At 36.1% G+C, this 27,706-nt stretch overlaps 5 protein-coding genes across 6 annotated transcripts; 1 reads left to right on the forward strand and 4 right to left on the reverse strand.

Moving 5' to 3' along the window:
• Positions 1-1,868: 1,868 nt before the first annotated feature.
• On the reverse strand, positions 1,869-5,256 carry LOC145157054 (cucumisin-like). Its single transcript, XM_079076201.1, has 10 exons — positions 5,164-5,256; positions 4,939-5,033; positions 4,699-4,790; positions 4,343-4,583; positions 3,742-4,255; positions 3,569-3,666; positions 3,192-3,413; positions 2,950-3,061; positions 2,569-2,782; positions 1,869-2,470 (listed from the first exon to the last, which is right to left on the reverse strand). The coding sequence occupies exons 1-10, from the start codon at positions 5,254-5,256 to the stop codon at positions 1,947-1,949; spliced, it is 2,205 nt and encodes a 734-aa protein (XP_078932327.1). The 3' UTR covers positions 1,869-1,946.
• Positions 5,257-7,678: 2,422 nt separating this feature from the next.
• LOC145158576 (uncharacterized) lies at positions 7,679-8,872 on the reverse strand. The gene is made up of 4 exons (XM_079077457.1): positions 8,702-8,872; positions 8,456-8,656; positions 8,000-8,083; positions 7,679-7,936 (listed from the first exon to the last, which is right to left on the reverse strand). The coding sequence occupies exons 1-4, from the start codon at positions 8,870-8,872 to the stop codon at positions 7,679-7,681; spliced, it is 714 nt and encodes a 237-aa protein (XP_078933583.1).
• Positions 8,873-10,225: 1,353 nt separating this feature from the next.
• LOC145157055 (cucumisin-like) lies at positions 10,226-13,255 on the reverse strand. The gene is made up of 10 exons (XM_079076202.1): positions 13,166-13,255; positions 12,966-13,054; positions 12,746-12,837; positions 12,415-12,655; positions 11,826-12,330; positions 11,659-11,750; positions 11,341-11,565; positions 11,140-11,251; positions 10,830-11,043; positions 10,226-10,746 (listed from the first exon to the last, which is right to left on the reverse strand). The coding sequence occupies exons 1-10, from the start codon at positions 13,253-13,255 to the stop codon at positions 10,226-10,228; spliced, it is 2,181 nt and encodes a 726-aa protein (XP_078932328.1).
• An 8,526-nt stretch (positions 13,256-21,781) lies between these two features.
• LOC145161249 (ras-related protein Rab2BV-like) lies at positions 21,782-23,237 on the forward strand. The gene is made up of 3 exons (XM_079080747.1): positions 21,782-21,893; positions 22,034-22,224; positions 22,474-23,237. The coding sequence occupies exons 2-3, from the start codon at positions 22,060-22,062 to the stop codon at positions 22,951-22,953; spliced, it is 645 nt and encodes a 214-aa protein (XP_078936873.1). The 5' UTR covers positions 21,782-21,893; positions 22,034-22,059; the 3' UTR covers positions 22,954-23,237.
• A 51-nt stretch (positions 23,238-23,288) lies between these two features.
• Positions 23,289-26,792, reverse strand: LOC145161248 (protein DA1-related 2-like). Of its 2 annotated transcripts, none has more exons than XM_079080745.1 (12): positions 26,342-26,792; positions 25,962-26,107; positions 25,647-25,734; positions 25,453-25,564; positions 25,243-25,363; positions 25,040-25,123; positions 24,810-24,929; positions 24,455-24,667; positions 24,305-24,367; positions 24,114-24,229; positions 23,975-24,033; positions 23,289-23,909 (listed from the first exon to the last, which is right to left on the reverse strand). In XM_079080745.1, exons 1-12 carry the CDS (start codon positions 26,388-26,390, stop codon positions 23,605-23,607), a joined length of 1,476 nt encoding a protein of 491 aa, XP_078936871.1. In that variant the 5' UTR covers positions 26,391-26,792; the 3' UTR covers positions 23,289-23,604. The 2 variants fall into 2 exon arrangements, with proteins under 2 accessions (XP_078936871.1, XP_078936872.1); XM_079080746.1 differs by lacking the exon at positions 26,342-26,792 and adding an exon at positions 26,221-26,328.
• Between the last annotated feature and the right edge of the window lie 914 nt (positions 26,793-27,706).

Raw genomic sequence — 27,706 nt, forward strand, 5'->3', positions numbered from 1 at the left:
TTTTCAGTGTCTATTAATTACTATGAATCTATTTAGTTTTCTTTAAATAAAAATATATGTTATAAAGTTTTGATGTATTTGTATTCATCTAAAGCTATATTTTATTTTGGTATTATATTTTATTTTTCTTTTTGACGTATGTGATTGATGTAAAACACTAAAACTTATGGTTATGTGTTATTTTAATGTATTTGGATTGATCTACAACTTATATTTACGTGTATTTTTAATGTTTGAACTTGTAAATGTCAAATTTATGATTTATATATGTATGTATGTGTAGGAAAATAGGAAAAAATATGAAAATTATAGAAAACGGTTGACCTCTACGGTCGAATCGGTTAAACCGGTTGAATCGGGAATCGATTACCATACCGTTTCAACTAAAAAACTGATTTTTAAAACATTGGGAGGGAAAGAAATGGAAGAGAATTGAGGTGGAAATAACTTTCCTTCTATTCCCTCAAACTCAATGACTCATCCGCCAAAATTTGGTTTAACCCATTTCCGATTTTACCCTTCGTCGGCAAATAGAAAAATCCTTTTCTGCGATTCCTTCATCTTCCATCTCCGCATGCATCGACTTTGCAGGTATCAGCATCGATTCTTCAATGTCTCATCTTCTCGAACCATCTCAGGTACTAGTCATCTATTCTGGAAAATCCCTTTTCCTATTCTTCTAATCTCGATCACGCTCTTGTTGCATATCGAAGAAATAACTTGTTATTCCTCTTTCCAGGGTTCTAATTTCCAAAAAAAAAACCCTAATTTTCATTCTGGCATCTATCGACATCTCCGTATCTCTGGACCTTTGCGTTTATTTGATTTTTTTCATGTGAAGTCCATAAATCGGTAGTAAATTGTCTTGGGTAATTTGGTTTTTTTCTTTCTAAATATTCATGTAGGTTTTGTTCAACCAACCGGAGTGAAGTTTAGGGCTTTCACTATCCATTGAACTCTATGGAGTTCAATGGATTGCTACATCACTGTCACATCAACATTTCACTTTTTATTTAACTATACGCTTTAATATTCATACTCCATTAAACTCTACAAAGTTTAATGTATTTCTATATTTGGTTTGAAATTTAATTGAAAAAAAAAAAGATTAAATTCATTGAACCACGATCATACAACCCTCTCATTCAACTCTCATCCATGTCATCACTCACACTCTATTAAACTTCTATTCAATCTTAGTCATCATCTATTCAACTCTCATTAAACCCCCACTATGGATGCTCTTAGTAAATTTGCAAGCTTCAGCAATTTATCTATGAATAGGTTTTGATTCGCCAAGATTGATGACGAATCGTCCAGCATAACTAAATAGGGGTGCTAGAACTTGGCAATTCCTTATCCTTATTAAATTCAACCCATATAAAGGAAACTCTATAACTTGCAAGCTTTATGTTGTTGCTATGGAGTATGGAGTAAAAATGAGGCCTTTTGCTGTCGAATAAACCGAAGTACTATTAGACAGAAATAGGGGCCTAGTTACAATTACTGTGGATCAATACATAGGTCAAATTGTGGACAAAAGAGAGCTGAAACAATATGGAACTCTTTATTTCTTGAAAGCTAAAAACGTACAGCAACAATGAAAGGGAAAATGGGTACACTACTACAACTTCTTTACTACATTACTAAGACATCAAACAAAAGCCATACCCTTACATCATGATATAGATGATAACCCATAGGAGAAACTCAAAGATGGCATGCATAAAGCAAAAAATAACGTTGCTGACTTTTTCAGTAAGTTTAAATCATCACAAAATAATGCATATTCCTTTAATTGAAAAAAAAAATACAATCATGATCCTTCAATACAATATCAGGATTTTTGATACATCAAATGTAGAAAAAATGATACCTAGGTGACCAAATGTCAATAGGAGGTATAATTATTTGACCAAAACAAACCAATGAAATAAAGTGCCTTTTTAGGAGGAAAGAAACGCAACAATGGGGCTCGTAACCTTGTGAACTCCATCACTCCAAACCAACGAACCCGAAAATGACTTTGACCCAATTGTGGCGCCAACTGTGACCACAAAAGATTGCGTCTCCCCCACTGATTTGAACGATAGACTGATCGGGTCAACCTTGACCGAAAGCCCTGATGGTGCAATCATACTAGCCTGGTACGTCGATTCTGCTGCACCAACGTTAGTAACCGTCCTGTTAAAGGTCCGGACGATGCTGCCTGATTGTGGAGCCGAGAGAGCGAAAGAAGGGTAGTTCAGGTCCCACACGGTTGCGTTACTGGCCGCCGAGCAAGCACTAGCGTCGCCGGTGACAATTTTCAAAGTTGTGGCGTTGTAACCCTGCCCACATAAAAATGAAACGAAATCTGATTCTCCGGCGTCATACACCAAACCTGGGTCGGTGGCCTTTAATGGGTCGATATGTCCAGAACCATATGCAAATTCAGCGTCTAGGTTTTTGATTGGACTCATCGTTGCAGCTGCCACAAAAATTAAAATCGTTCATCGATCTTCGTTTAATTTCATGAATGTCATAAAGTTTTTAGGGTTTTAGGTTTTATATAATGTATAATCATACCTGTAGTCATAAGGGCCGACTTTATCGCAGCAGGAGACCAAGTGGGGTGGAAGGATTTAACATAAGCAGCAGCACCAGAGGCGTGAGGGCAAGACATGGAAGTTCCGGAGATGATACTGTAAGGGACAACACGGGTGTCACCTTCTTCTCCGGTCACAGTTGTACCCATTGACCATGCGGCTAAAATGTTCACCCCAGGTGCGGTTAAATCCGGCTACAAAAAGGTTAATTATAAAATGTCTGTCCGGGGAAATCATATATTTATTTCCTTTTGAATAATATATATATATATATATATATATATATATATATATATATATATATATATATATATATATATATATATATATATATATATATATATATATATATACTACGTACCTTGAGAAGGTCTAGAGTGATTAGGTTGGGGCCTCTTGATGAGAAGGAAACCACAGTTGGAGCTGCTTTGTCCACAGGTTCATAGGACTTGAGGATACTTGCACTTGGTGTCCTACCAAACACAATAACAAAAAAAAAAAAAAAAGGTTCAAAATGCATCCTACGAACGCTTGTAATTAATTAATATGTGCATTGACAAATGTAAGCAATATAATATAATGTTAATTAGCTAGAGTACTTACGTGGTGGAGTTTAAGTAACTTAGAACTGAATTGCCATCTTTGCCGCTCAAATATGTGGTTGGTAAAACGAAAGAGAAGGCTAGATCTTCGTAGCCGAAATCACCTTCAATCACCACACCGCTTGCACCTGATAACAACGCATTCTCTGGTCCATCAAAATCCTCACAAACCACAATCTTGTCCTTCACCAAAGTTGGGTCCAAGGAATCTTCTTCGCAGTATCTGCATTTCATATATACGTTGTTCGTGAATATTATTCTAGATTATATATATATATATATATATATATATATATATATATATATATATATATATATATATATATATATATCGTCACTTGGTTTTGTAATTGATCGAAAATTAGATTTTCTTATTACCTAGAATCGTCTGATGTAAATCCCTTTTTGGTATTCGGCACTGATCCTCCATAAACTATTGGATGAATTGCACCATCGAATGTGTTTACAGTTGGCCCCTACACAACAACATTTAGCTAGTTAGAATCATATGTATCAACAGTATAAAAGTGAAAAACAAGTTGAATTGTCACCTCAAAAGTTGCATTGTTACCCAACACAATCTGAGTTAAGAACTTCCGATCAATGCTGCTAGCGGCAACAGACAACGACCATGGTGAAAGATTAGTAATTGATCCAGCTCCCGGACCGTCGTTTCCAGCGGAATTGGAAGTAAGAATTCCATTCTTCATGGAATGAAAAGCTCCAATGGCGATGGGATCCTCAAAATATTGTAAAGGGAAAGAGCCTCCAACGGAAAGAGAAATGATATCAACTCCATCAGCAATCGCATCATCAAAAGCCGCCAAGATATCGGCATCTGAACAACCACCCGTCCAACAGATCTTGTAAACAGCTATACGCGCTGATGGAACACCGCCTCTAGCCGTCCCTTTGCCTAGACCTAACATGCTCGCATTGTTCACTGCACGTCCTGCCACAGTGGATGCAGTATGTGTGCCATGGCCCTCGGTGTCTCTTGCTGACAGCTCTTCATCTCCAGATGCACTCCCGTCGGTGTTGTAGTATTTTGCTCCGATGAGTTTGCTGACATTAATTAATGTTAATTAATAACGTCACAATCATTAATTAACTAGAAGCATATAAATATAAATTAGTGAAATTATTAATTACTTGTTGCAGGTGAAATTTTTTGAAGCGCATGAGCCCTTCCATTTGGCTGGGGGAACACCAAATCCGTCGTCCTTGAAACTGTCTGACTCCGGCCATGCACCGGTGTCTAGCATACCTACGATGACGTCGCTTTCAAGAGGTGCCCTTTTGACATCTTGAGGGAAGCCCATGAAGTCCCATGATCTGGTCGTGTGAAGTTTCTTGTTTTGGCTTGGGAACACAGATACCACTCCATCCATTTCTGCATGCAAAAGAATGTACGGCTATTATAAATAATCATAGTTTTTATGTAATTAGGGAGATGCCATGTACATGTATTAATCTAATAATTTAATTGGTCAATAAAATCCACTCACGAGCTAATTGGTTTTTTTCATCTTCGGTTAGCTTGGCAACGAAGCCATTAAAGCTCCTTTTGTAGCTATGGAGTAACGATTTTGATGCCCGGCTGCAGGAAAACCATCAAGACATAAGTAACAATTAATCCAAATTAATTAAAAATATTTACAAGAAATGAATAACGTCTTTAAAGCTCAATGTCGCCGATAGAAGGAGCCTTAAAACCATCACATATACTAAAAATTAAAATAATCAACCTGCCAATAACTTGTTGTAGCATGTTTGAATGGACCTCTGCCACAGAGAAATCAGTCTTAGTCTTAGGAAGGTCACCCATGTACACAATGTAGGTCTGCAACAACATATAAAACAATTATTTATGCTGAAAGTTTTCGAAATATGCATGCATAAAATGATATAAACTATATAAAACTAGATAATGAATTGATTGTTTAAACTGTGTTTTTAAACAAAAGAAATGCCTTGAGATCATTGGAATCAGCTGCTTGAGTGTAGCTAAAGATGAGAGAATATGTGATAGTGAGTAAGAAGAGCAGCCATAATGGAGACGCCATTGACATTGACTTGATTGATTTGAAGATGATTATGCAGATAATAACTAATTAGAGTGGTTTGTATGTATATATAGCGAACTCGACCTCATTGGTTTCTCAAAAATAATTTAATGTTGTTAAAATCGTCGGACGTTGTACAAATGCCGGCTTCAGGCGAGGTAGACAATGTTAAATTTAGAATATGCACGTTATCATCCGTTTGTCTTTGGATTTAAATTGTTATATATAATTTAAGAATTTTTTTTTTTTTTTAATTTAGATGAAATACATCTTCACCTTCCAACCAAAACTCTAAAAAAATCATGACCGTCACCATCCTTGCAAATATTTTTACTGAATTTTTCTAAAATCATTAATTTATCCAACTTAAATATTAGAGCTGGGTATCTATAGCAAACCAGGCCATACTACAGAAAATACTAACACCAACTAAAAATTAATCAAAAATATATATAATTAATTATATGTATTTTATCTATCATTCGCAATAACAAATCTTCAAAAAAGAAAATCATTTATACCCTAGCTCTGCTTTTTCCAATTAAGTTATCCCAGTGGTGATATATCATCGATTAATTAAATATTGGAATTGGAAAATATTCCCGTTAACTCAAAGTTTGGGAAACTTATCGAACCCTACTCCCATGGCTATTTGGTTCCTAATCTTTTTTTGGAAACGGCAAATATATATATTAATAGCGTCACACGATTAGCAAGTGACTAAATCGAGGGCAATATAAAAAAACAACAGGTACATGAAATAAAATAGATCAAAGTTTTAACAAAATGGTGAAATGCTCCGATCTATCCATCTACCCTTCACCTTCGATGTTCTAAATTTGAACCAGGAGAACGATTAAGATATCACCTCGTCTGCTATCTTAGTTGGACTTGTATTTATCGCCTTGAACAATCTATTATTTCTGGCCACCCAGATATACCATAATAGACCATAAAATACTGCATTGATCCTCTCCTTTTGCTTTGGACAATTACTCCATGTAGAAGCAAAGTTAATAAACTCCTTGACATTATCAAAATTAGTATCGGGTATACCACACTATCTTAAAATCCAATCTCGAGTTTCTGATGCCACACGACAATTAATCAGTAAATGATCGCATGTTTCTTGCTCACTAGTACACAAGGGGCATAAAGTTGATTGTATTTTCACCCCTTTTCTTACAAGATTTAATGCCACTGGGAGTCTATCTAACACTGCTCACCATGTAAAGCAACGTATTTTGAGTGGAACTACCTTAGACCAATTGATTTTTATTCCCGTAAAAGGGGTAGGGACAGAATCAATCTTTTGATGTAGAATGTGTACCTTGTACTCTCCATTTTTGCTTAACTTGAATCTAAAACCATTTTGTACAGGTTGTGTGTTAACCCCTTGCAGCATAGAGCATAAGTTCTCCAAATCTTCTAGAATACCCTCCCCCCCCCCCTTTGATTTGAGACCTCCATCTCCAGTGTAATCCTGAGTTGGTAATTCTGTCAGAGACCAGACAAAATTTCCTAGTTTCCAACTCAAAGAGGTGTGGAAATCGTTCTTGCAGAGTTAGAGAGTCGAACCAACGATCTTTCCAGAAGAGTATTGCTATATTTGATCCGGGAACCAATGAAAAGAGCTCATGGTAATTGATATCAAATTCCGGAAGAGATTTAATAGCCTTGGCTATGTTATTCCAAACCCCACCCATTGAGATTTTTGCAATTGCAATGATAGGTTTTTTATTAAGATTGTGAATACTATTTATGCATTCTTTCCATAGTCCTCCACATCTTTCTTTGAGTTTCCACCACCACTTAGTGAGCAATGCTAGGTTTTGAGCTTTCAACGTCCCAACACCTAGTCCGCCATCTTTTTTGGAAGCAATGATTTTTGACCAAGATACCCAATGAATCTTGGATTCAGAGTCTTCCCCCCCCCCCCCCCATAAGAATCTCCTCCTCATCTTTTCAAGTTCCCTAATGATTCCATTCGGAGCCTTGAATAGAGAGAAATAATATGTGGTAAACTATCGAGTACTGATTTTATTAAAATGAGTCTACCCCCGAAAGATAGCGTTTTTGCCCTCCATATAGATAACTGAGATTGAAACTTCTCAATTACTGGCCTCCAAATTTTCTTCAGCAACATATTTGCACCAACAGGGACTCCAAGATACATGAAAGGGAATGTGCTTTTGAGACATCCAAGCACATTCGACTGATATTGAAGATCCAAATCAGTGATACCAATGCCAAAAAGGCGCGACTTATGAAAATTGACCTTCAAACCGGAGCAGATATGGAAACATTTGAGTATTCTTGCTAAGTTTTTGATGCTCACAGTGTTCCATTTACCTATGAAGATCGTGTCATCTGCATAGAATAAATGCGATACGATAGGGCCACCATATGGTAAAGGAAGACCTTATATGAGGGATTTCTTTATTGCAGTTTTGATGGTTGCATTCAGACCTTCCATTGCCATGATAAACAGAAAAGGCGAGAGCGGGTCTCCTTGCCTTACTCCTTTAGTTATGGGAAACTCATCTGAGGGAGATCCGTTGATGAGTACAGAGGCTCTTGAAGATGATAAACATCCACGAATCCACCACCGCCATTTGGGACTGAATCCCATTTGTTCCATGATTGAATCAAGGTATCCCCAGTTTATTGAATCAAACGCCTTCTCAAAGTCCACTTTTAATAAGAAAATATTTTCTTTTGTTTTTTTGGCCCATGAACATACCTCATTTACTATTAGTGGACCTTCCAGGATGTGTCTTCCTTCTATGTAAGCTGATTTAACTTCATCGACCACCGAGCTGATTACCTGTTTAAGTCTTACTACAAGGATTTTGGCAATGATCTTATACATACATCCTATCAAGCTGATAGGTCTATAATCTCCCAGACTCAACGGATCCTTGACTTTGGGTATAAGGGTTATAAAGGAAGAGTTACAACCTTTGGCAAACTGCCCATGAGCCTCAAAATGTGACACAAAACGAATAACATCATGCTTGATTAGTTCCCACTTGTGTTTTAGAATTTTGAATGTGTAACCGTCATGGCGAGGAGATTTGTCACCACCACAACTCCAAACTGCTTGTTTTATTTCTTCAGGAGAGATGGGTGAAGTCAGAAATTATCTTTGATCATCCGAAAGAGTTTTAAATTCTTCACTGACCAATTTAGGTCTTACATGCCATTTTTCGTGGAATTTGTCACTAAAGAGTTTATGTACAGCCTGTTTAATCTCTGCAGGTTCGGTGCTCCATTCCCCATTGATCGACAGACCATGCATTCTATTTTTCCTGTTTTTACTTTTAATAGCATTGTGAAAGAAGCGAGTATTTTCATCACCTTCTGTTAACCACCGAATTTTTGCTTTTTGCTGAATGTCCTATTTCACAAAATACTCCAGTTCACTAATTTTTCCTTTGGATACTCTTCTTTCATTCAATTCAGTCTTGGTTAATGGTTTTGATTCCGCAAGCTCTTCAATATCCTCCACCCCTTTCTTTAGTTGAGCTAATAATTTAGATTCCTTGGATGCATCTGAACCTCTCCATTTACCAATTTCTTTTCTCACAAACCGGAGTCTGGCCTTCAAGAACATATCAGGGGTACCGAATCCTTTGAAGGAGAGCCAAGTGTTCGTGAAAGTCGTATCAAAGTCTTCCCTGTGAATCCAAGAATTGAAGAATCGAAAGGGGGGTGGTCCGAAATCTTTGTTTGAAGGTTTGAGGACCAGGGGGAATGATCCGAGTGTTCACGAGGTAAAGCAATAACATAAGTGAGGGGCTGATGCGCAATGAAATTCGAACATACCAAGTATCGATCCAGCTTGCTGAGTTTTATCCCGTCATCACACATTCCTAATCCTAACATATATATGTCATATTCAGTCACTGTCGAGCAAACGTAATATTCAAGATCAAGACCTAAAGTATCCATTTTTTATGGAAAATGATACTTATTTTTAATGTTCAACTTTATTAATGTAATTCATCTTTTTCTTTTTTCTAAATTTGATTTATCTTTAGGTCTTAGGCCATAGGTTATGACATCTCTCTCTCTCTCTCTCTCTCTCTCTCTCTCTCTCTCTCTCTCTCTCTCTCTCTCTCTCTCTCTCTCTCTCTCTCTCTCTCTCTCTCTCTCTCTCTCTCTCTCATTTTTTAAAGTAACAATCAAAAATTATATCTATTTTTAACTATTTATCAATCTATAAATACCAACCAATTTTAATCTTCATCTCACACCATCTTCTCTCTTTTTTATTCATCTTTACAACAAAAAGGATTCCAACAATCTCATCCAAAAAATCGGTCGAAGAAAATATACTGCTTCTAGTTAGTTCAACCATGTCAATTAGAAATATTTTCCCTTTCAATTTGTCGATTCCGGTTTATGGTTCACAACTTGATACCCCTGTTGACCCCTTACATTTTGAATATCAAAATGTTCAACAATACTACCACATGGATATATATCAATTATTACATAAATATGATCAACAACTTCATGACTTTTCCATCATGTTCTGCCAACAGTGCACCCCATCTTGTGCCACAAAATTACAAAATTAGTCCACATTTTTGGGTTGTGATCTATTTTTTTGTACATATATTTTGACACATTTTTTTATTTTGATGTTTTATAACAACAATATCGTATATTATAATTATTATTTCGGTCGTATTTAGTATATCAAAATTAAAGTTTTCATACTACACTTTTTTATTTTCTCATTAGTTGCGAATTAAATAATATTATTTAAATTTAGTAAACATTTAGAATATTAGTATATATAAATTTTTGTTTGTGATCATATTATTAAATTAATTATTTTTTTTATTACAAAAATTATTTACTATCATCGGTATGCAATGGGCCCTAAGAAAATACATCAGGGCCGGGTCCATTATCTATGTAAAGATTTTCCACTAAATACAATAACTAATAAAAGCCATTAATTCTTGAAGGCAACAATCGGACTCCTGACATTATGAACTCCATCACTCCAAACCGAGGAACCCGAAATCATCATTGTCCCAATTGTCGCGTCAACAGTCACCACAAAAAATTGCTTCTCCCCCACTGATTTGAACGCAAGACTGCTCGTGTTAACCTTCACCACAAGTCCTGATGGTGCTACCACATTAGCCTGGTATGTAGACTCCGGTGCACCCACATTAGTAACAGTCCTATTAAAGGTCCTGACAATGGTGCCTGAGTCTTTAGCCGATAGAGCAAACGAAGGATAATTTAGGTCCCAAACAGTCGCGTTATTCCCCGCCGAGCAAGCACTTGTATCCCCGGTGACGATTTTCAAATTTGTGGCGTTATAACCCTGCCCGCATAAAAATGACACGAAATCTGCTTCTCCGGCGTCATACACCAAACTTGGATCGATGGCCTTTAAGGGATCGATATGGCCTGAACCATACGCAAATTCATGGTCCAGGTTTTTAGTTGGACTCATTGGTGCAGCTGCCATTTATGAAAATATAAACACCCATTGTTATTTCAAATATGGAATTATTTCTCGTGCTAGGGTTTTATAATAGTGCTACCGGTGGTCATAAGGGCGGACTTAATTGTGGCAGGAGACCATGTTGGGTGGAAGGATTTTACATAAGCTGCTGCGCCGGAGGCGTGAGGGCAAGACATGGAAGTTCCGGAGATGATGTTGTATGGTACAACACGAGTGTCTCCTTCTACTCCGGTGACAGTCGTATCCAGCGACCATGCTGCTATGATATCCACTCCAGGTGCAGTTAAGTCGGGCTACAATAAACAGTATATATGATATATTATCATTCTTAAATAAGATATAAATGCGTATATTATATAAATACTAAGACCCGTTAAACAGAAATTTACTTTAAGGATGTCGGATGTTATTGGATTTGGGCCCCTTGATGAGAAGGAGGCAGCAGTTGGAGCAGCTTTGTCTACAGGTTCAATACTCTTAAGGATGCTTGCACTTGGAGTTCTACATATATATCAAGCAAAATCACATGAAAAATAATCAGAAAACTGGTCGTTAGGGGCGAAGAAATCACAAGTAAGCAATCGACTTACATGGTTGAGTTTATGTAGCTTTGAACTGCACTGCCATCTGTGTCGTTCAAGTATGTCGTTGGTAGAGGCCAAGAGAATGCCAAATCTTCAAACCCGAAATCACCTTCGATCACTGCACCACTTGCACCCGATTCCAACGCAGTTGAGGGACGTCCCACTGTACTATCGCAAACGACAATTTTATTTTTAACCAATGTTGGGTCCAAGGAACCTGGTTCGCAGGTTCTGCGTTTCGTTATCATTGATGATTGGTATTTTTCTTTAAATCTTTGAATCAGTTCTTCTTGTTGATCGAAAATTAGATTTATTGATAATTACCTTGAATCATCTGATGTAAATCCTGTATTTGGCACAGAAGCACCATAAACTATAGGATGAATCGCGGCATTGAATGTGTTTATTGCCGGCCCCTAGCACACAAGATACAATTACAAAACCATCCATGATCTTGTTGCGATATCTGAAAGTGAAAGATAATTTCTCACCTCGAAGGTCATATTGTTGCCCAACACAATCGGAGTTATAAACTTCCGATCAATGGTGCTAGCAGCAACCGTTAAAGACCAAGGAGAATAATTAGCAACTGTTCCGGCGAAAGGACCGCTATTTCCGGCGGAATTGGATGTAAGAATCCCATTCTTCATGGAATGAAAAGCTCCAATGGCGATAGAATCCACAAAGTAATCGGAAGCAAAAGGACTTCCGACGGAAAGAGATATCATGTCGACTCCATCAGCAATTGCATCATCAAAAGCTGCCAAGATATCGGCTTCTGTACAACCACCCTCCCAACAGACTTTGTACACGGCTATGCGAGCCGATGGAACACCACCTCGAGCCGTACCGTTAGCTAGACCAAACAAGCTTGCATTGTTCACTGCACGTCCGGCCACAGTGGAAGCAGTGTGAGTCCCATGGCCCTCGGTGTCTCTTGCTGAAAGGTTGGCGGCTCTCTGGTCAGTCAGGTAGTATTTTGCTCCGATGAGTTTGCTGAAATATTTCGTAATGTTAATTAATCTCTCCGTATCATTATTATAAGAAACTAATATGTTCGATCGAGGTGGATCTATCTACTTGTTGCAGGTGAAATTGGTGGAATCGCATGAGCCCTTCCATTTGGATGGTGAGGGGCCAAATCCATCGTCCTTGAAGCTATCGGATTCCGGCCAGGCGCCGGTGTCCAGCATTCCGACGATGATGTCGCTTTCAAGGGGTGCTCTTTTGACATCTTGAGGAAAGCCCATAAAGTCCCAGGACCTTGTCGTATGCAGTTCCATGATTTTGCTTGGAAACACTGACACGACTCCCTCCATACCTACGTACATGCAAACGTATATACATACATAATCATAAGTAAATAAGTATTTTGATTTAGTTTGATTTCAAAAAAAAAAAAAAATCTCACGAGCTATTTTGTTTTTTTCATCATCTGCTATCTTGGCGGTAAACCCATTAAAGCTTCTTTTGTAGCTTCGGAGCAACGCAGTTGATGCCCGGCTGCTTGAAATGAAATCCATTGAAGATTAATTAGTGATGATCAACTGATCACTAATTGCATCGAACTGAACATACAAGAGATTATATCTATCTTTGCGACAGTAGAGTTTAATGTCGCGAATTGTTACCTCCCACAAACTTCTTGTAGCATATTATAGTGGAGTGACGACACTGATGAATTACCCTTTGGAAGGTCACCCATATACACAATGTACGTCTGCAAAACAAACAACAATTGTATCTCAAAACACAATCTTATAGTTATACAAAAATGTTGATATATTTATCTTGGTGTGATCAAAACTCCAAAACGAGAAATATTGAATGCCTTGAGATCATTGGAGTCAGCAGCAAAACTGTCACCAAAAATAAGAGAACATGTGACAGTAACCAAGAAGAACCATAATTGAGACGCCATTAATTTGAAACACAAAATGGAGCTTGTTATATATATATATATATATATATATATATATATATATATATATATATATATATATATATATATATATATATATAGCAAACGTAATTCATTGGTTACTCCGAAGTTAACCAATGTTGGTGATATCACGGCAGTGGCGGTTCCCTTAAGGCGCTGCGGGCCTAGCTTTTTAGCCAGTGGCCATATCGAGTAGCACATGCACGTCGTATGATTTGGAATAAATGGTGCTTCGAAAACTCTATGTTTATTAAGAAAGGAAGAGAGAGAATTGAATTGTGATCCTCTGTGTAGGAGTTTGTTAAATTAAAATCCAAATCAACACTAACAAAGTTTGGCGTATCTAATTTTTTCATTAGATATGTATTTAATGTACGTAAAGAAAGAGAATAAACAATGTCTCCCGTAAGTTACATATTAGAATAGGGGTGGCAAATCGGGCCATCGTGTCGTGTTTTTATCTGACACGACACGACACGACAATGTTTTATGTAACACAAACACGACACGAAACGATGTCGTGTTTTTTTTAACTAACACGAAAACGAACCGATTAAAAAACGACAAACACGACACGACAGATAACATAATAAAAAAAATTAGTTTATTTAATTAATATTTAATCATACATAACACGATAAAAACGAAAAACACGACAAATAAATGCTAAATCGTGTCAATTTCGTGTCGAATTTTAAACACGAACACGACACGACTCGACATCGTGTTTTTTATACTTAACACGAACACGACACGAACACGAATTCGAATTTCAGTTTCGTCCCAATTTCGTTTCGTGTCGTGTCAACAATTGTCACCCCTATATCAGAACCTACAAGCTGTCAAGAGATAAGAGGCGATAAAAGAGGAGTACGAGTTAATTTAAGACGAGTTGCCTACCCCTGCATTTGCAGGCGAGACAATTATTCTTTATTGTAAGAAGTGAAAAAGTTATATATGATATTAAAAATTTAGACATTTGTTTATTCAATTTGAAAAATATTCCTAAACATTCGTTTATAAATTTCTAGGTAAATGACTATGTAGAATCCAAATTATATATGTGGAAATTAGAATAGCAACATATTTTTCCAATTCCATAAGAACATCATGCTCCACAGGCTGCTTCAGAGAATAGGCAAAAATATGCACCACAAGCTGCTACAGAGTCTATCTGTTAAGGTCCAGATGAAAAAATAGGCAAAAATATACAAACGTACGGATAGAGTAACATGTCAAAACAAGCCGAGGGTTAAAAGGATAAATTTTTACCATGGTTGGATATTAGGATTGATCCAAACTCTTTTGACCACCTTTTCTTTATCATTAACTAATAGGTTAAATACATTGTAGAAGCTATTACTACAATAATAATTCAAATTTTAGCAATTTGTAGTGTTTTATATATTAAGAATACACTTTCAACAACTTTTATTTATTATGGGAAAAAGAAAGGAGACTAATGTGAAGTGTGGTGTTTGGTGGAGATAATTCGCTGGTCCTTGAGGGGGTGATAAACCTAAATATGAGTTTGAGAAAATGATTTGAAGTGAAAAGATACTAAAATATCTAAATTTTAAGTAGAGATTAAAGATCGGATTCAAAGTTTGGTGGTCTAGAATCCAAAAACTTTAAAGCCAAATTCGAATGTGGTTTGAATGTTCTATTGAGTTATTGAGTTCTAAAGGTAAGGTTTTATCTGCCAAATTTGATAGAGTAAAATGTGATTTCGATTGGTAGAGAAAAAACTCGCGATTCTTAATTGTTTTTTTTTTATTTTAAAGAAAATTTAGAAGATATAATACATACTGTGATATGTGGTGAACTGAAATTGTTATATATGAGTGGTCGCATAATCGCATTGGATTTAATGAAAATTTTAATTTGCTTGTCATTTTTATAAATTATAAAATAAAGAAATTTGTAAATCTAAAAATTGAATATTAAGTTAGTTTAAACATCAAGAAGCATAAAAAAAATGGTAAACGTCACTGTAGCCCTATGAAGTTTCACATTTTGGTTTAAATGGTCCTTTTCGTTTTTTTTTTTTTTTTGGCATTTAAGGGGTACGAAGTGTAGTTTTACATATTGTTAAAGTCATTCTATAGAAAGCGAAGGGGTCAGCCGGTTAACCCCATCCTAGTCAGGAGGTATGAAGAGACACGTCATTTAAAATATTGTCACCTTGTTATTTCCGTTGCCACGTCAATAAATGATCTTTTGACCTACTTAACCCTTTTGTAAATGACATATTCACTCGTCGCTATCTTCTTCCCCTTTCTTCTTCTACCGTTTCTCTCCAAATCACTGCTATGGCGGTGTATATGAAGGTCGATCTTCATTTTGTTGGCATTTTTACTAGGTACCCCGCAATAAGTTACTCAGATGGAGCATAACAACGCTTTGAAGATGTCGATTTTGCAGGAATGGACTTGAAGGAATTTCTACTGTTTATTAAAAGATTCGCAAACGAGGAATATGTGAATGTGTACTTTTGCATGCCCGATATAGAATTTCCTGATGGATTGAGGATAATAGCCATCGAGAAAGACTACCAGGAGTTGATTCAAGTAGGGTACGACAGCAGATGTGTAATCCAAGTATACATGGATCATCTTGGTGTCAATGTCCATCAATGGATAATGGATGACCAAGCTGAAGTATGCAGTCCTGAAGACAAGCAGTCGGGTGTAGGGGGAATAATGAGGAGTTACATAGCATGGAAGCTTTTCAGAACGACATTGATGACTTGCAAGGTAATGTACATGATGACCTTGGACATGTTGATTCCACTCCTATGAATAAGACCATAAATGATGTTTTTTTGAGCAAGTTATGCCCCAAGGTGCAGTCAATCCCATCAAGTCCTCCTCATGAGGACGCTTATTTTCGTATGGACGACAATGACACAATTGTTGAGGAAGTAACAACTTATAATGAGAATGTTAACTGGAAAAAACAAAAACATGTGTTAGGTATGAGATTTGAAAGTCCAAAACAATTAAAACATATGTTATGTAATTATGCTGTTGCTAATGGCTATCAGTTGTGCTACAAGAAAAATGATAGTAGGAGACTTTTAGTGAAATATTGTTATGGGCAGTGTAAGTTTAGACTTTGGGCCTCGTGGATGAGTGAAGAACAATCTTTCCAGATTAAGTCACTCATAGATGAGCACAATTATGCAAGAAATTTCAAATTGGGATCAATTGTTAGCTATGCTTGGATTGGCAGCCACTTTACAACTGAGTTCTTAAATAAGAAAAAAAAAGAGTGTTAGGATGCTTAAGGAAGAGGTCAAACAAACTTTTGGAATAGATGTGAGTATGGGACAGTGTAGGAGAGCAAAGAAACATGTCATTTAGCTAATTGAAGGCACACTTGTTGAGCACCATTCAAAGCTTTGGTCTTATGGTGATGAGATAAGAAGATCAAACCCTGGATCAACTGTGAAGATTGGTGTCAATAGTATGCCTGGTGGGAAGACTTATTTTAGTAACTTTTACGTATGTTTTGAGGGACTAAAGCAAGGATGGAGAGGTAGTTGCAGAAGAGTAATAAATCTAGATGGGTGTTTCTTGAAAGGCTTATCTACTGGAGAGTTAATATGTGAAGTTGGAAGGGATGCTAATAATCATATATTTCCAATTGCATGGGCAGTTGTTTGTATGAAAAACAAAGAGAATTGGAAATGTTTTTTGGAGAATTTAAAGGATGATCTAGGAATGGTAAATGGTTTTGGTATTAATTTGATGTCAGATCAACATAAGGTATGTTAACTACCATATCCTTTCATTTTATTCTAAATGTAGTTGTTTGTTTTAATAATTTCCCTTTATGGTGTAGCGTTTGTTGGAGGCTGTGAAAGACATTTTGCCTACTACAGAACATAGGCAGTGTGTAAGGCATATTGTAGCCAACTTTAGGAAAAGATTCACTGGAGTACATTATGAGCGGATGTTTTGGAGGGCATGCAAAGCATCTACTGAGCCTTTGTTTAATGCAGCAATGAAAGAAATTCAACTTCTTAACCCTGCAGCCTTTGAATATCTTATGGAGAAGAACCCTGAATCATGGTGCTGAGCTTTCTTTCAGGAGGGTAGGATGTGTGATGCAGTAGAAAATGGATTATCTGAAAGTTTTAACAATGTCATAAGAGATGCAAGGAAAAAACCAATCATCACAATGTTAGAGGAAATTAGATTTTATGTTATGGAAAGACAGTTTAATTTGAGCATCAAAGGTAGTTCATGGCCTGATTTTAAACCATGTCCAGCAATTACAACCTTACTTAATCAACTAAAAAAAGCTCAAAGGTAAATATAATTTAATATGTTTACTTTGATTACTATAAACATATACTAACTTCCAACCAATGTTTTTAGATACTGGCAGGTTCTACCAACTGGTTTAAACCAGTTCGAGACAAGAAACTTGGTTGAGTCTTACGTGGTGGATTTAGACAAGAAGACTTGCTCGTGTAGAGTGTGGCAACTGAATGGCTATGGATGTGTGCATTCAGTTGCAACCATTTCCTTTCTTAATAGGGATGTTGGAAGTTATGTGGATACAATGTACTTTGGAGCAGTTTACAAGAACACTTACAAGTATCCAATGCATGGGATGAATGGCAGCAATATGTGGCCATGTACTAACTATAGTCCACCACTACCACCATTGAGGAGAAAAATGTCAGGCAGACCAAAAGTGAATAGAAGAAAGGACCTAAGTGAAAAGACTACAAGGCACACGGTCTCAAAGGTTGGAAATAAAATTTTATGTAGTGTGTGTAAAGAAGTTGGACATAACAAAGCTACATGTCCTAAAGTTGACAAGCCCAAAAAACTTAAGGTCAAAAGGAGAAAGAAAGAAAATGGAGGAGGTAATGGAGGTGAAGGAGGTAGTGGAACAAACACAAATGGAAGTGGTAATGGAGGTGAAGGAGGTAGTGGAACACAACCAAAAGGAAAAGAGACTACAAGGAAAATGAAATATTCTGAAAGGATTATAAAAAAACAATTGGCTAAAAGGGTTGAAGGAAAAAATGAAGAAGGCAATACAAGTGCTAATCCACTAGATATTGAATAATGATAATGTGTTTATTTTCTGTTTAAGTTGTTGGATGTTGTTGGATTTACGTATGGATGTTGTATGGATGTTTGTTGCATGTTTTTTACTACATTTGGTTGTGTCTTGTTATGTTATTTGAGGTACGATGTTTGCAACTTATGATTATGTAATGGACGTGCATGGTTGTGTTAATAACTTCCTGCATTATTGTATATCTATGCAGTCCCTTTTGTGGTCCACTACACTAATTTCCAATTAAAATATGAGCATGCAAAATAGTGATAATGTGGGTGTAGTGGTCCACTACAATAATTTTGTACTTAAAATGGCATTTTCATTAATTTCCAAGAGAAGTACACAACCACATTGGTAAATTATTACAAATCATCAAAAAAAAGACCATTAACAACCCATTAAAACTTGTACACTATTATGACAGAAAATAGCCCAACTAAGAAATACATAAATTTTCATCTTCCTAACATCGGACTTAAGTTTCTTATTCGACCTAAGCAAAGTTGCAATCATGATAGCCTCACCACTTGTGCTCGTTGTATCAACTTCATCTACCCAACAAATAAACCCATTTCGGGGATCCTGAGATTAGATATTTGTGAGAAACAAATGAATTGTGCAGAAAACCCTTTTCAAATCTAAGGCTAAAGTCGAAGGAAAGTTGCAATCACTTTTTACCTTTTTAGGGCAAGCATAAAAGGGTCATCATGGGTTGCTCCGAGTGGTTGAGGTTCGTATTATAGCGTCATACCCACAAGAACATTCCACTGATTTCATGGTTCCTTCCATCTTCATACCTTTAATTTCCAACGAGAGAACAAGCCGGCAAAAACAAGGATAAAATGGTAACGAATCTACCTGAGTGGTATATATTGGAGACTACAATGTGAAAGGACGAAAATACCCCCAAGTTCCTCAATAACTAACGAGACATTTCTAGGGTTAGTGTTATTAAAATTGTTTATTTAAATGTTAAACTAATATATAACTTAGTTAACAAAGGTCATCATTTCCATTACATTAAACACGGTTACATAGTCGTTTATACAAAATGTCTGCTAAGACAGGACTTCATCATCCACTTCAAAACGATTACACCGAAAAACGATTTCAGGTACTAGACAGCAATCCACATTAACCCTATTAGACAACATTGCACATAAACACAAAAAACACAGATAACCTAAGCCAAACACATCGAGAACAAACACCACCGGACTCACTATTAGATTAGAGTGTGCATTTTCTCCATGAGAAAACCAAACGTCACCACCACGAGTCCCACCACCACAACAGTCATAGCTTGCATCTTCTTATTGTTACGGTCTAATTGGCGCTACACAACAAGCATTTCGACCCTTGATATCACAGAATCACTCCATATTTCCTCCTTAATGCGATCCATCTCCACCTGTGTTTCTGCCATTCTCTCCCCACAATCGCAAAATATTGGGTGTATGTTACTAAAGTTCATCCGGTCTCGAGAATTTAACGAAATCGAATCTGGTGACGGTGCTAGGGTAGCCATCTCGTGAATCTCATGAAAGGGATTGTCTCCTTCTTGTCGGTAGATGTTTGGTCGAGAATGGGTATAAAGTTTTAGGGTTTGATTTATTAAACCATCCCTTTTATAAATATTAGGTCCACAGTGACCCTTAGGGGTCAAGCAAGTGATTCAACTCAACTCGGTGACGTGTATGGCGAGTTGACTCAGAGTTAACTCATTAGATGACGTGGACTATGCCTTTTGGAAACCTCTTAAAACAGGTCAATGGGCCATTTTAGCTGGTAAAACTACACTTCGTACCCCTTAAATGCCAAAAAAAAACGAAAGAGACCATTTAAACCAAAAGATGAAACTTTGTAGGGCTACAGTGACATTTACCCTAAAAAAATGCTACATATAATCAAGGCCCACATTAATCTTTTCCGAATTCATATGGAAAATTGTGAAACAATAGCAATATTTTGGATGTGCTAGTGTTCAACCTTAAACGTTCTGTATGATTCCACTCTTCAAGTATTAGATTCCCATCACGTGGAAACGTCAAGAAACATATGGGCATATCTCAATAGTTCTTTTTACCTGTGGTTAAATTTATAATATCGTTGCAATTTTAATATACATGGTTAAGTCTTAAATAATGTGTTTTTTCAATAAAGAGAATTAGGCTTTTGAATTTTATGCATAAAAACATAAATCATACTAAATAAATGTGTATTTGTTATATATATGTCCTACTATCTTATGTCTTATATTTCATAAATTTGAAAATTAATATCATAATGGACAAATATGTAGTTTAAGAATAGAATTTAGAAATTTGTGTTAGCCGTTCTTAAGATATGTACACACAATGTTTGCAAAACAAACAACATTTTTTCTTTAGCTATAACACAATCTGATCCAAACTATAGCATTTTGTACACGTATCACCATTAAAGTTTATATTTTATTAAAAAAAATATCATTTGCCCTACAAGCATAACAGGTTACCAGCCGCATGGCATGTCACATGATACCTGACATAGATTTTAGTGTTGATGATGTACATATTTTATCATTAATTTTTTTTTATTTATATTTACCATTAAACTTTTCTGTACACATTTTAATAGTAGTCTTACATAATTTATTCAAATATACTATTTTAAAAAATATGTATATTTTAATAGAAATAGGTATTTTTACTTATAGATAAAGTGTTTTTGGATAAAAAATTTTGTCTGAATTCTAATTATTGGTTTACCAATCTAGACAACCCACCTCATTGGTATTATACAATGGCGGATCTTTATTAGGGCTAGGAGGGGCTGTGGCCCCCCCTATTTTTTTATCACAATTAGTCTCTATATTTTAATTTTATACATATTAGGCCCAAAAATATAAAATTTTGGCTGTAGCCAGGGGCTCATCGATTTTTATACATATTATATTTCCGCCCCCAAATAAAATGTTGAAGCTCCGCCTCTGGTATTATATGACAACTTTCTTGATTGCATACCTATCACTACAACATGGTTAGTAACTTGTTATGTCGATAACACCAATGATATTTTTAAAACAAAATTTAAACTTTGATGGTAATGCGATACAAAGTCTATAGTCTGCTGATAATGTGTATATAAAGAAAAATCTGATAATTTTATTTTCATTTCGGATACTTTTGTAACCGTACAAATTATTTTCTCTTAAACACAGACGAACATCTAGCTTTGGAGGGATAAGATTTGTTTTTAGCATGTGTATCTTTGTTTGTTTAGTTACATGGTTCTATTTGGCAAAATATAATTATCTTGCAGGTATTTTTTGTATTTCAAACGTAAACTAGAGGGTGTTAGTGAATATTTTTAATTCAATGCACTTTCGTGATTGTTCCCCCCGTTTAAAATTCCTGTTCATTGGGTTCCTCTGTTTCTTTGTATTCGATTTGGGATCCTCCCTTCTCCACCCTTTCTTTCTCTCTTTCTCTCAATCGTCTGGAAATCTAATCATTGTTTACTGTTTTTCTACATCGCACGTTCCTGCATGGTTAGCTTCTTGACTTTTCTTATCTTTTTCTTTACAAAAAACTGTGGGTTCCAAGGAAGAAAAGACCGATCCCACGTTTGTTGCTGTTGCATATGGGTTTCTTTTGGTGATTAACTTTTTCTATTTCCCCAAATTTCTAGGTTTGTGACGAGTACAGACAGAAGGAATGGCGTATAAGGTGGATCACGAGTATGATTACTTATTCAAGATTGTCTTAATCGGGGATTCGGGTGTCGGAAAATCAAACATACTTTCTAGATTCACCCGGAATGAGTTCTGTTTGGAATCTAAATCCACCATTGGTGTTGAATTCGCTACCAGGACTCTTCAGGTTTGTTGCTTTATCCCATGTTTGTTCAAATTCTTTCAATGGAATCCTACATCGACATTAATTTCTCTTTTATATCACATTTACACCAGAATAGATTGTTTGCAATGTTGCATTTCATTGTATGAACATGTTTTATCATAAGATTGGTCTTAATAAACACACCCCAAAAAAGTAAAATTGATGTATATTTCTATAGTGCCCGAAAGATGTTTGTTGAAATGACCCACAGAGATTGATAATGCGATGCAGGTCGAGGGGAAGACAGTGAAGGCACAAATATGGGACACAGCAGGTCAAGAGAGGTATCGAGCAATCACAAGTGCTTATTACAGAGGAGCTGTAGGTGCTCTTTTGGTTTACGACATTACAAAAAAACAATCATTTGACAACGTTTTAAGGTGGCTTCGGGAGCTTAGGGAACATGCAGATTCCAACATCGTCCTCATGTTAGCTGGAAACAAATCCGATTTAAACCATCTTAGAGCTGTTTCAGAAACCGATGCTCAACAGTTGGCAGAAAAAGAAGAACTCGCATTCGTAGAAACTTCTGCGCTTGATGCAAATAATGTCGAGAAGGCTTTCCAAACAATCTTGCTTGATATTTATCATATAGTAAGCAAGAAAGCCTTGGCTGCTCAGGAAGCAGCTGCTTCTATTCCTACGAAAGGTACTACCATTAAGGTTGAAAATGGCGCGAAAGATTCAAAGGGGAATTGTTGTTCTAATTAAGTCATGTGTATGTTTTTGTTTAACACGTTAATTTGAGTACTCGAAAAGACACTCAACGTGATGGCTTGAACGTTTGATTGTAAGTTCAAGCCTTTCCCATTGATGGGACGCAAGAAAATGAAAGAGGGAAAGTAAAGGAGATGAAGAATCGTGTAGAGGATTTCGTGTTCTTGTATGAGACAAAAATAGGTTGAGAGAACAGAGAAGACCTGTGTATGTAATTTTTTTTTTTGTTTAGATTGGGGTTATCACTTATATGTCAACTGTTGGAAAAAATTGGTTTACCCCCATACAGGAATTTTTAAAAACCCAAATGCAATCAAATATTTGGAGTATGAACTCAAATGGATGCTATACTCCATTCTTTAATAAATTGTGTGTTAATTTCTCAAGTACATTTTTTTGTGTTAATTCCAAATACAAATACAATACCCCAATACCAAATAATAGAAAGAGAAAGAAAACACTTTAAAGTTTATTAAAAGATAACACTTATTTGTCCTGTCATCTTCCTCGTGTGTGTATGTGTATTCCCCAAAATGACCCCACAAAAACTTGGGTTCCTTGGTCAAGCCTCCATTAATAACTCAATCCTCGAGGGACAATTTAGTAAACCTCCAAATACAGGAGTGAACTGAATCTTGAAGAATATCACAGGGGAAAGCTTCTGGTTAGCCGAATGTGATCAAGCGTACGACGGAGGCCATATGTATTCACGGCGGCATTAGCAGCCCTAAATCCTCCTCCGTATGCCGGCGAAGCATCATGGGCAATCTGATGCATAAAAAATTCACCCAATTTATTCTCAACCCTTGATTTCCCACCTTTCTTTGAAACCGAAGAAGATGACGACGGAGCTGATGAAGTCGATCCGGGCATAATCTCCGATTCAAGCCACATATACGAAAGCATCTGACAGATACCTTCTTCTACATCCGGATTAAGGTTCCTATACCCTGTCAATTTCGAAAAAACTCATAAACCCTAAGTATTTTTTAATAAACAAATGTTTTCTGATTACCTTTAAGACGTAACCAGCCGTGCATCAACTCGTGAGCGAGAATCGCACCGGTAAGTAATCTGCAATTTGATTTCGTGACATCAGTTTCAAAATCTAATCGATCGTTCATAGAAAAGAGAAAAAAATCATGAAACATTACCTCGGGAGACCATAAAGAACAAGAATCGCTGTAACTTCACATCTTCGAGTCAATTTCTGATGTTGAGTTTTCATTCCTATCACCGCATGACCCCCAATTTTCGGTCTTTTCTGTATCTGAAATCAAACCACAAAACTCAGACGATATAAAACCACGTGAAGACGATAGATCAAGTACATGACTAAACTTACACTTGCAACAGTCTGCTCCTCGGAAAGACAAAGACCTCTTGTTTCAGGCATATGATGGAAGCCCTGAAAAAGAAGCCATTATTGTATCAGAATTCAGAAATAAGAAATAACTCCGGAACTGGAAAAAGGAAAAAAGAATGATCTTTTTACATGTTTTTCCCCAACAATGGCTTCATTAAGGGCTTGTCTTTCAACAAGTAACATGGGAATTTGTTGATCAAGTCTCATGTTCATTCCTTCATAGTAATCCCTAATTGTGTGGTAAAGTGGTTGGCAGTCACCGGTGTCCATTATTGCAGATTCCATGCACTCCAAACATAAACTCCGGCCATCTCCCAAAGATATGTATCTCACATTCACAGACTATATATAAAATTCACAAATATTAAAAATAAATAAATAAATAAAAATGTGAAAAAATTGCAGAAATTAACTATATATATATATATATATATATATATATATATATATATATATATATATATATATATATATATATATATACCTCCAATCGTTCACAACTACAGCATCTTGCTGTGTTATCATGTTCATGTACAGGACAGTATTTCTGGGACCAGAAGGGGTGGCATCGATACTCAATCAACCCTGCTCCATTTGTGGGAATCTTTATAATTGAAAAGTTAGATTCACATTTAGCATTTGATTCGAAATCTCAAAAAAATTAGTTAAGTGGACAAATTAAAGAAAGGGAGGGTTTTATGTAGAATTCATTACAAATTGAAAGCAGACTTCACACTTGGGATGCGTAAGCTCTTTGAAACAAGACTTGTGGTATGCATCCTTCCCTGATAAAGAGAACTTGAATCAAAAGAAAAGAAACTAATTAATAAGAAAACATTCAACACAATCATCATCATATTTGACTTGTAAAAACCAAATCATGCATTTGACCAAATGGGAAAACTAATGTTAATCACCTCATGTTCTGTGATTGGGTAACGACAAGCACGACAACAAAAGCATTCAGGATGGAAAAATGTTCCCATGCATCCCAAGTAATTTCCATAACCAATGTCACGGTTGCAACCACCACATATTCTAAAAAATAAACATATATATGAAAAGATTTTAAAGAATTCACGATTGATATGATTTGATGAAAAGGGATCATAATTAATTAAGTATACCTATATCCCATTGGCTGATATTCTCTATGAACATATGGAGGATGTGATGAATGAAGGTCATCTTGAACTGATTTTGCAAGATCATCATCATTTTTAGCTCGCCATCCATAGCCTGTACAAATGCAAGAAATATATAAGTACATGTGATCAATTAACAACATTGATTATTTGAAGGACAAGATTAATTAAGATACCATTTGGTTTCTTTAAACCTTCGGCTAAAGAAAGTGAAATTGCTCGATCTAATTCTTCCTTCTCTTTATCAGTCCTTGAGCGATTGTCCTAATAGAATTTGAGGCATTAAGAAATTAACGTATGACGTAATTTCAGGGAATTAAATAAAAAAGTGCATATATGCTTCTATGCACTATGATACAAAAACAAACTTTTCTACTTTTTGCTACCAGATGACATTATTACAGTTCACGCAAAGTTTTATTTTTGTTGTTGGGTTTTCCATCAATATACTGTAAAATGAAATATATAATTAAACAAGATTGTATATTTACCAAGGATCTAACAGGAGCACGTAAAACCATGTTTTCGTCTCCTATAAAGTGTGGGGGCCGTGGATGTGTAGTAGCAGCCTGCCTGCGATTATTAGAACCACCTTTGAAAAGTTTACTCAGCCATCTCATAAACCAGGACTTCCTCTCTGCATGTGAAGAAACAAAGTCACCTGCGTTAATTAAACCCCCAAAATGGAAAATTGCATATGTAACAAGACCCAGAAGATAATCATGCAAATGCTAATTCGGGAAGTATTACATTTTAAGATTCATATATACAGGCATATCATCAAACAATTTCCTGATGTTATTTATAAAACGCAAAAACCAAATGGATTAATCCATGATCGAAAAATGAAAAACTCTTGTTTTCTCCATACCGTAAATACAGCGCTGAGAAAGGTGGTTGACGTTCCCTGAAGAAGACATTAATGGTGGGGTTTGGGGAGGTATGTATAGATTTCCCACCGGAGTTCCAAGAAGGCAAAAAAGCAAAGGCGTAAATGAAAAGGACTAAGAGAGAGATAGACAGAGAAAGCGTCCTCTGAGAAAGAAAAAAGAACGGTAGCAGAGAGGTAGATAGATAGATAGGCAGAAGAACAAAGGCATCATTGCTGATAAAGCTTGTGTTTTTGAGAAAGTAAAGAAGTTGGGAATCTCTGATAGGGAAAGGAAAGCGATAGTTTTCATTGAGGGAGAAATGGAGAGAGATTCTTCGCTTGGGAAAGCAAAGAACGGAAAGTGGAAGAGATCGGAGCAAGAAAGATAGCTAGAGAATCTTCATAACAAGAAAGTTAACGGTTATTGGACACCCCATAAAAAGAAATCGATCAATCAAGCTCTCCGATGTTCTATACGGGAGAGAGAGAGAGAGAGAGAGAGAGAGAGAGAGAGAGAGAGAGAGAGAGAGAGAGAGAGAGAGAGAGAGAGAGAGAGAGAGAGAGAGAGAGAGAGAGAGAGATTAGATCGTGATCTTGAAGCTTAGCATCTTCAAGAAAATGCTTGCTGTGTTTTCTGTGCATTAAACTAGTTTTTTTGAAAGACAGTTTTGCCGGTAAAAAGAAACCACTAAAATCATAAAGGTCCTTCATGATTTACATATATACATATTTTACCCCTGCTTTAGCTTTTTCATACTTTTCATGTCAACGGCTCATCAAGTCTCATGCTAAAAACGTTAAAAATGACGAATCTTTCCCCTTTTGAGATGTGAGAATATGGTTTTTGAGCATTAAAAAAAGATGGTGTTTGAGGTCATAAATTCGAGATTTTAGTGCTAGGCGCATTACAATAAACTAGGTTTGAATTACAAATAGTAAACAACTAATCATTGTAGGAAAAGTATAAACCGAATATAATGACGTTTGACAAATGTTTAAGTTTTGAAAAAAACACAATTCTTTTACATGCTTTTTTTTATAAATCCTAGTTTGATCTTGAATTAGAGTGTGGTTTAGCTCAAATATGATAGTAAATAAGGGAGTTTGTCTATGTTAAAAGTTGATAATAATATTGATTTTAGAATCTCAGTCAAAAAAAATGTTAGCAAGAATGTAAAGAGGAGGCAAGAATTTTAAACAAAATGGTAATTATCATGGCGAATCTACCTTTTGGTTAAGGGTGTCCATGGACACCCCTTATATTCCAATTATATTCCAATTTTTTCTACAGGCTATATAATAAGAGTAGATTAGACACAAAAAGCTATGAAAAAAAATCGGATGGTTAATTGGTGATTAACAAAA

Source organism: Lactuca virosa, chromosome 2, assembly GCF_052849685.1.
Source record: "Lactuca virosa cultivar CGN04683 chromosome 2, Lactuca_virosa_CGN04683_v6, whole genome shotgun sequence".
NCBI lineage: Eukaryota > Viridiplantae > Streptophyta > Magnoliopsida > Asterales > Asteraceae > Lactuca > Lactuca virosa.

Coding starts and splice junctions, on each gene's coding strand:
- LOC145157054 (XM_079076201.1), bottom strand. CDS start 5,256: ATGGCGTCTCCATTATGGCTGCTCTTCTTACTCACTATCACATATTCT. Junction 5,034..5,163: donor CTGATTCCAATGATCTCAAG/GCATTTCTTTTG, acceptor ATGTTGTTGCAG/ACCTACATTGTGTACATGGG. Junction 4,584..4,698: donor TGAAAAAAACCAATTAGCTC/GTGAGTGGATTT, acceptor TTTTGCATGCAG/AAATGGATGGAGTGGTATCT.
- LOC145158576 (XM_079077457.1), bottom strand. CDS start 8,872: ATGTTCTTGAAGGCCAGACTCCGGTTTGTGAGAAAAGAAATTGGTAAA. Junction 8,657..8,701: donor CTGAATTGAATGAAAGAAGA/GTATCCAAAGGA, acceptor TTTGTGAAATAG/GACATTCAGCAAAAAGCAAA. Junction 8,084..8,455: donor AATTCCACGAAAAATGGCAT/GTAAGACCTAAA, acceptor AGACTTAAACAG/GTAATCAGCTCGGTGGTCGA.
- LOC145157055 (XM_079076202.1), bottom strand. CDS start 13,255: ATGGCGTCTCAATTATGGTTCTTCTTGGTTACTGTCACATGTTCTCTT. Junction 11,751..11,825: donor GCAACAATATGACCTTCGAG/GTGAGAAATTAT, acceptor CTTGTGTGCTAG/GGGCCGGCAATAAACACATT. Junction 11,044..11,139: donor TAACATCCGACATCCTTAAA/GTAAATTTCTGT, acceptor TGTTTATTGTAG/CCCGACTTAACTGCACCTGG.
- LOC145161249 (XM_079080747.1), top strand. CDS start 22,060: ATGGCGTATAAGGTGGATCACGAGTATGATTACTTATTCAAGATTGTC. Junction 22,225..22,473: donor TCGCTACCAGGACTCTTCAG/GTTTGTTGCTTT, acceptor AATGCGATGCAG/GTCGAGGGGAAGACAGTGAA.
- LOC145161248 (XM_079080745.1), bottom strand. CDS start 26,390: ATGTCTTCTTCAGGGAACGTCAACCACCTTTCTCAGCGCTGTATTTAC. Junction 25,124..25,242: donor ACCCAATCACAGAACATGAG/GTGATTAACATT, acceptor TTTTGATTCAAG/TTCTCTTTATCAGGGAAGGA. Junction 24,368..24,454: donor CCATTGTTGGGGAAAAACAT/GTAAAAAGATCA, acceptor CTTCTTTTTCAG/GGCTTCCATCATATGCCTGA.